Source organism: Salvelinus sp. IW2-2015, unplaced genomic scaffold, assembly GCF_002910315.2.
Source record: "Salvelinus sp. IW2-2015 unplaced genomic scaffold, ASM291031v2 Un_scaffold1150, whole genome shotgun sequence".
Taxonomy (NCBI): Eukaryota; Metazoa; Chordata; class Actinopteri; order Salmoniformes; family Salmonidae; genus Salvelinus; species Salvelinus sp. IW2-2015.
In genome coordinates this window covers 61,019-69,532 of record NW_019942756.1, presented here as the reverse complement: position 1 = coordinate 69,532, position 8,514 = coordinate 61,019, and the positions used below count along the sequence as shown (strand labels likewise).

The following is an 8,514-nucleotide window of genomic DNA, read 5'->3' as shown; positions in this document are numbered from 1 at the left end:
AATACACTTCTGTGGATTCAATTCGACYCAACKTAATCAATTAMGCAATGCCAGCCTACCATAAACATGTTTCCAWTACGCACAGTTCCATTTACAACCACGAAAACCATAATAGAATGTGTCTATTTTTATGTGTCTATTTTTATGATGAAACCGACATGTAACTATACCCATGGGCATCGTTTGGGTTCTTGCATTGGGTTTACTTTGAATTCTGCAGTAACCCAGTATTCCAGAAACTCTTCCTATGAACCAGATGCTATTTAATKAAAGTTTTTGGACGGAACCTGCGGCTAGGGTAGTATTYTACATTAACCTGGGCTGGCTCCTCTGTTCCAAGATTGTCAGGAACAGTCGGAGGTGGAGGGGGCTGTGGAGCCAATATCCTGGCAGTGCTTGTGGAAGGGTGGGTAGGCTCTGCCTGCGCAGCTAGCTGGAGATTGGCGGCATCACGCGCTGGGCTTGACGGTGGCCTCGGTGGTTTGATGCTGCAGCTGCTGCTCATCACTCTCCTTCTCTCCCTCCCCCCCCCCCCCCCCCACACACACACACATCCCATGCTCTCTGTCCGTTCTGCTGACACAGAACAGTGGAGATACAGATTTTGACCAACCTGTCACTTAATCATTTGAACTTTTTGGGATATTTTTATATAGGGCTAGAACTAAAACTGAGGGGGCACAAGTTTCAACTGAGGGGCCTTAGCCCCCTTTTGCTCCCTCGTGGAACTGGGCCTGATGAAGAACAAGGGCAAGTGTTCTACTGTAGATGGCACTTCTCACACTTCCTCAATCTCTTTTAGAGATTGGTTTTATCCTAACCAAATGATGAAGGTTAGGATCTAAAACCAGCAGCCCTCCTGTTGCCAGTTCAGTAACCACTGGGATTTGAACCAGCAAACCTATAATACCTTATTTACAGGACACAATCAACACTGAAAATGTCAATCAAAATACTTCCATTTACACATATCAACCCCACACCAGTCCATAGACTAATCATCTGTCTGAAAACTCTTAACCACCTGCAGCAAACTCTCTTGCAATGACACATTATAATCACAGGTCTCTATGAAAGGTTTACAAAAAATGCAGACTCATGGTCATCATAGGCAATGAGTTCAATGGTCTTTTGGCTAGTATAGGGAAAGTGATGTATAATAGGAGRTGATGTATATATTGTGAACATACTGTAGGGGCAGAATACCCATTGAAATAATGGGAGAAGGGTTGGCTGTTATCCACCTAGTATGTGTCACATACTGTAGAGTCAACATATCAGACAACAACATTAGAATTGGAGTATGACACCCCTGATAGATAATGTCCAGCCATGAGATTCATTTTGACTTATGTCAGTCCATAATGATACAGCTGCATATACCTGCACCGTAACTGTCTGAGTCTGAGAGTGATGTCATCTCAAAGAGCCTGTGCGTCATATTGACCGTAGTCTGTGTGTGTCTGGGACATGACGGCTCAAATGGGAAGCTAGAGATAGTTTAAAAGTAGGAGAGACACAGTAGGSTGCACAGAGATATAAAGAACACACAGGGGGAAAAGGAAGACGGACTGAAGCTGGCGTTCTCTGATAAGGTAACACCGTCATGGACTATCACTTGCTTYTGTGTCAACAAAAACAGTTAAATACAAGTATGTATCACATACAATATGCTCAAGATGGTAACATGTATTGAAATGTCAGATATAAACAACATTTGTTCTGTCTTCATTGTAGGATATCATGAAGCTGCAGACTGTATCTGTTTTGGTCTGCCTTTTTGGTGCTAGCCTTTCACTTCCTGTGAGTTTCACACGCTACTTGAATATTCCTTCATTTATAGCACTACACTTCAAAACGAATCATAACGATCTGTTTTTGTTGCTTTTTTAAAGCTATACCAACAGCAAATTGGAATCCTCGCAAGTAACAGCAATGAGGTACATTGAATTGYCCCATTATGTTTTTGTCTGCAACTCTTGACATTGCATTTGTAGTTCAGGATTTTTCMTTTTAAATGGATGTTTAGTAAAATACAATGCAATGTGGAGTAATGTTTGTTAGAAACATTTTCTGACTGCTCACCCATCCTTTACAGATCCTGCGATTCAATGGACTGACCCTGACAGGTGTAGGCTTTGGGCAAACACAAATGCAGGTAMTGAACCAATCCAATCGAACTCAATCGAGATAGAAATCATTAGCCATGATAATGCTATAGACATACTGTAGAACAAAAAGATTGATATCATTAGACACATTTGCAGACAGCATAATAGCTAAAAATGGTCTCCAGTAATGTATTTCAGGAGCAGCTTCCATTCCCACTATACCTTGAACTACACACATTTTCAGCTTTGGCACATCAGCTGAATTGTTCATTCAATTGCTCATCACCACTTGAACAACTTCGGTCAGCAAAGCTTTGAGATGATYTTAGGTCAGAGACATATTTTTTTACCCAACCTTGTTTGCTCAGGCGTCTCCGTTCATGCCCCAGTACGTGATCCAGCAGCAGCCTGAACTGGGTCTCCCCCAGATGGTGAACTTTAACCCCCAGGTGGGAGGCCCTTTCGGCCCCCAGATGATGTTCCCTACACAGGGGAACCAGMTGCCCCCCGTGCTGTACACCAATGCCCAACAGGAGCAGCCTGGGGCCCCCCAGGACCCCAACAACCACAATATCCCAAATAACCCCCAGCAACCTCAAAACCCTGCACAGGTAGATCAGTCAGTTAGTCTATGTATGTTTTTWCACAAATTCATTGAAATACCAATGTTTTCGATGGATACCAATGACAAAAGGCTTCCCAGCTTTTATTAATGAATACACATGTTTTTTTCCTGAAGTCAGTTTGTCTGTTTTTATACAAATTCTATGTAATTCAATGAAATACYATGTGTCAGGTCATTTCCAGTATTGATTGAAGTTGTATTTCTTTTATATTTTCCTGAAGGGGGTTCCCCAGTTTCCTCAGTACTACCCATCCTTTTCATTTCCCCAGCAACCAAGAATGCAGGTACAGTGGAGTTTCACTCTTTCAATGTGATTTGTTCCTCAATGTGCATCTGGTATTCACTGTAAGAGATGATATACACTCTTTATTCAGATTAAAGGATCAMTTTACCCCCCATTTTGTGTCGTATTGTGTTAATTAGTCCACTGTTGGTATGGTCCCCACAAATTGGGCATGTCACCAGTAAAATTTTCAAGATAAAGCACTAAAAAGCTAAATGTGTGATCAWGATGCGTTTTGCATAACATGATGCGAAACATATCATCATCACACTTTTTGATCGTTTACGACTCTTAACTTTCACWAGTGTATCTTCCCTAGGGCTACCCCTACTACATGTCTTATGGTTACCCCAACTACCCCCAGCCTAACCAGAACAACCAGGTGAACGGGCAGAACCAGCAGAACTTGGAGATGACYCCTCAGAAACCACAGCTCCCACTACAGGTGAGGAGTGGTCATTACATGGGTGTGCTCTCCCTTCCCCTGATGCTGGCCTGCTACACTAGATGCGTGACTTTTGCAGAGTGTGAGACGCTCCTATCCATTTCAATGAACCTATGTATAACCGGGCACGGCTCCAGGAGAATAAAAAAGTTGAATGTGGCAGTTTGAAGTGTGGTGAAATATTCTCAACAGAAAGGAAATTAGAGACAATGAACCGATAGTATATCGTCATTTCATGATTTTAGTTTCATTTTAAACAAACAATCATTTTATAGGCCAGACAGAGTATCTTGATTATTATTATTTTCCCKTTTAAAATTGCAACAGGCTGCCCAACCTCAGGCACCAGGAAAGGTAAGTMATCTCTTACTACTGTGTCTGAATCATATACGGATAACATTAATGTGGCCTCTATGTGAGGGCTGCTGATGTAGACTGTGCTGTATGATATCCAACTGTATTTTTGTGTTGATAGACATGGCCTAAAAGAGTCCAGACAGAGGCTGCCAACCCTCCACCAGATCACCGTGGGGACACAGTTGACCCTGGCATAGATGAGGTATGACCTCTACTTCTTATACTATGACTATAACAATACTAACATAATATATTATAGTWTGTATACATTGTATATATAGATTTTTAACATGTGATATGAAACATATATTGTTCTTTTATCATGTCATCATGCTAAACATTTTTTACAGGGTCGTCCCAACTTCTCATTCCTGTTAGAGCCATAGAATTGTATGTGGGGGCAAGGAAAATTGAGGTAGGGTAACATTAGGGCCATTTACAGGTTTTTAATATGGGAAGGAGACATATTTTCAACTGAACATCTGAAATCTATTCATATCAGGAATATACTGTACTTCCATTTACGTGTTTCTTTTTTTGTTTAATTTTCAGGGATCGGCACATCAATCCCAGATTCCCACTCCTATATTTAAGATCTGATTTCAGTTACAATATGATACATTTTCTATTGTCAAATAAATCCATTATCAAGCAAAATCACAGTTGTCAATTGTACTTTGTATGCACACGAAAACAAGAGMTCTTAGGTGGACGTTTTAATGAATGTTATGTAGCAATTGATTGAAAAGGTGTCCAATTATATCACAGAAGTAACCTCCATCAACACCTGCCATGTACTGTATAGATATAAAGAGGATCTAGAGAGGTTACACATAACTTGCCACTGGTGTGCTCTTGAGCCAAAAGGGGTCCCCTGAATAGACAGAAATATCATCCTGAAATGACCTCACTGCATACCCATACCCATGAGTAAAATCATATATTGTTAGTTAGGATAAAACTAAGGCTTGTGTGGTTTCATGAGTTAAGAAATTGATTGGTATTTAGGAAAAATGTTAGCAACTAAAAATCCATAGTTCATCTTTAAAGTTTAATGTACTCCAGAAAGATATGTAAATGTGTCATCTCAATCCAATCAACGATTCCAATCCAGATGCAAGCCTTGGGCTTCTTCTCCCTGTAAACAGGGAAGAGGTAGTCAGAAACGGATAAAGAAATAGATGATGCATTGCAAAGAAACGGCGAGCCAAAGTGCTTGACAAWTCAGGATAGCCTCACCTTCCATACACCTTGTATCCGCCATATTATTTTCCTTCCTCCTCCCGAGTCTCTGTCTCCTCAGCCTGCAGATATATCAGTCATAACATGGTTCAAGTAGGAAATATATTAGTGTACTGTAAGAATACAGATTACAACTCATCATATTAGGAAGAATATAGCAATGTTATTACTAATGTCTTACCTTCATGAATGATGGGAGCTTTGGGTATAGGTTGAAGGATTAAAATAATACATGTTTTAGATGGTATTGTGAGTGACATTTGATTGAAAAATAAGCAATATTGTTACATTTGACAATATTTATTCATGACGACACGAAAGCTGAAAGGGACAATTAAAATCTGAATTAGATACTTACAAGTGCTGTTATCCCATATTCAAATGAGATTTTTGTCTGCAGGGTAAAGAACAGATAAACATTTAAACATTTGTAAATGTAATTATAAAAACGCTCACAAAATGTTTTCTGTGAACATTGTGATATTTTGATCATGTTAAATCATAAATGTATACACACTGTAGCTGAGGGGTTGTAGATGAGCTTCAGGTAAGGCTGGAATTGAGACAAATAACATTTTTGTTTGTTATTTCTCTAATTTTAAAATCAACTTGTTTTCTGTTTATCCAGCATTGAAAACATATAACAAATATTTTCACCTCTTAAGGATCCGCCCCTTTTTTTCAATTTTTGTCTAAAATGACATACCCAAATCCAACTGCCTGTAGCTCAGGCCCTGAAGCAAGGATATGCATATTCTTGGTACCATTTGAAAGGAAACACTTTACAGTTTTTGGAAATGTGAAAGGAATGTAGGAGAATAAACACAGTAGATCTGGTAAAAGATAATACAAAGAAAAAAACAACCATTCTTTTGTATTTTTTTTTGTACCATCATCATTKAAATGGAAAAGAAAAACCATAATGTATATTATTCCAGCCCAGGTGCAATTTCGATTTTGGCCACCAGATGGGAGCAGTGTATGTGCAAAGTTTTAGACTGATCCAATGAACCATTGCATTTCTGTCAAAATGTTGTATCAAGACTGCCCAAATGTGCCTAATTTGTTTATTAATAACTTTTCATGTTCAAAATTATGCACTCTCCTCAAACAATATCATGGTATTCTTTCACTGTAATAGCTACTGTAAATTGGACAGTGCAGTTAGATTAACAAGAATTTAAGCTTTCTGCCAATATCAGATATGTCTATGTCCTGGGAAATTTTCTTTTTACTTACAACCTAATGCCAATCGCATTAGCCTACGTTAGCACAACCATCCCGTGGACSGGACACCAATCCCGAAGAAGGATTGGTGTCCCGTTCATAAGACACTTACCTGTTCATAAGACACTTACCTGAAAACTAGATAAGTATGGGTATCCAAACTATCAAAACCAGGGACACATAAAAAATATTGACTGCTTTTCAAGTTCTTTCAAGAAATTCACACTTAACCAAAATATAGTAGAATTTGATTTAAAACACAATATCTTTTCATACCCCTAATTCTTGAGGTCGTTTACGTCCATTCTGTAAAACATATTACAGCCACTTTAGATTCCAGTTTTCTCATCTGTACTATACAGTACAATGGCATACTTCCTGCTATTTTGCCTACAATACTTCAGAGTAATAGAATTAAGCTAAAATGGAAAGTGAGACCAGGCTAGTCCATACCATTGGTGGGGGTGTTCTTCTTCCTCCCTGATAGTAAAGAAAATACAGTCTTGTTTTTTACAAAATTCAATTATGCAGTACTCCAGCCATCAAAATACAAAAAAAATAAAAATAAAATTGTATGAATTCCTTACCTTTGGCAGCAGGAAAATGTTCTCACCCTACAAGGGAAAACATGTTTGCCACATGAACAGATATAGAAGACATAGACAAAGATACTGTGACTTAACACATTGATATCATGATAACAATGCAATAGCCTGATTTAATCTTAGATCATTCAGGTAAATTCATTATTTACCTCTTTCAGGGGCAGACCGCTAGCATTCTGGGAAAGAAAAAAAGCAGTTTGTTTCAATATGAGTTTCAGCAATATAGGTTTTCATGTAAATACATTTCGTTTTCGATAGTAAAAACATCATCTTACCTGTAAAGTCACATTGTCAGCCTGTAAAAGAATCATAACATGAAAACTAATATTATTTCTAATTTCTCAATAATTTCTGAATTAATAAACAAGGAATAACGAATTAACGTAATATGTAATTATCCATGTCTGTATTCTCAAAGCGATGTTCTTCATGACATACATTAATTACCAATGACCAAAGAACTGTACCTGAAAGAAGGGGATGAATTCTCTGTTGCCCTAAAACATGAAAAAAATGGACATAAGTACATTTTGTCTACATTAAACTTTATGCCGGGTTATGACATAACCAGGATCTTTTAACAACCTACCACCATCTCAGGTTGCAATGGTCTTCCTCCAAAGAAGGTGTCATCAAATGGGGGCCGTCCACCTGCTCCAGATGGAACAGCTGAGGGGCGAAGGGGGTTCCTGTCAGGCTGGGGTGATAAAGAGACACAACACCCTTCATTATCAAAGCTAATTAGTTCTGTAGTCTCCTAGCCCGTGTCCCATAACTCTTAACGAAGAAAGACAGAGAGGGATAAGTTGGCTAAAACACTAACAAACTGAACCGCCAGGCCAGTACTTTCCAATATGGTCTGACATAAAAGTAAATATTTTCTTACCCTTGCATCAAGGTTTCTCATGTTGGGTCCTGGCCAGGGTGCGGTCCAGGTCCACTGGGAGGATACCCAAAGTCAGAACCCTGTAGAGAGAGAGAGAAACATCAAAGTCTAGTTCTACAATCAGGTAAGCATCTAAAGTGGGATCGGTGATTGTATTCATAGCAGGTTGAATGGAGGTTGCCATTACACCGGCAGGGGATGATGATCCTCTGTCTCCTCTCATGGTTCCCTGGTTCCACCATGGACCTTCATCCTCTCCCTTGACCAGCAGCGAGCATCATATTTTAGATTTTCAATTGACGGAGGATCCCTGACAGCTTTTATATTTGTATCCTTTATTTATTCAGGAGATCACATTGAGATTATACATTTCTTTTCCGAAATGAGACATGAGTATATCATGGCAATAAAAATATCACAAAAACAACATATGAGAAGTAAAAACATCCTAAAAAGCAATACATTAAAACAATAAGAAAATAGAATTGAAAATAACCAGACAGTACCTGCCCTTTTATAACCCCGATCAAGGTGGTCGGGGGGTCCTCCAGACTCGGGTGTCCCCCCGTTCGATCCTCCAAATTGGGGGGTCTCCCCGTTAGGCCCACCCATTAGTCGCCGAKTGTCCCCACTTCCTGGGCCTCCAGAGGGTCTGTTTGGGTACCAAGGGGGCATTTGATCCTGGTTGGGCTGCACAAAATAAATGTTGTCATGTAAAAAGTACTTTAACATG

General features: G+C 39.3%; 1 protein-coding gene across 1 annotated transcript; it reads left to right on the top strand.

Annotated features, from left to right (window-relative positions):
- Positions 1-1,521: 1,521 nt before the first annotated feature.
- Positions 1,522-4,469, top strand: LOC112069918 (odontogenic ameloblast-associated protein-like). The gene is made up of 11 exons (XM_024137313.2): positions 1,522-1,595; positions 1,738-1,803; positions 1,896-1,940; positions 2,099-2,158; positions 2,480-2,722; positions 2,958-3,020; positions 3,339-3,464; positions 3,792-3,818; positions 3,940-4,023; positions 4,172-4,236; positions 4,374-4,469. The coding sequence occupies exons 2-10, from the start codon at positions 1,744-1,746 to the stop codon at positions 4,205-4,207; spliced, it is 744 nt and encodes a 247-aa protein (XP_023993081.1). The 5' UTR covers positions 1,522-1,595; positions 1,738-1,743; the 3' UTR covers positions 4,208-4,236; positions 4,374-4,469.
- The last annotated feature ends 4,045 nt before the right edge of the window (positions 4,470-8,514 follow it).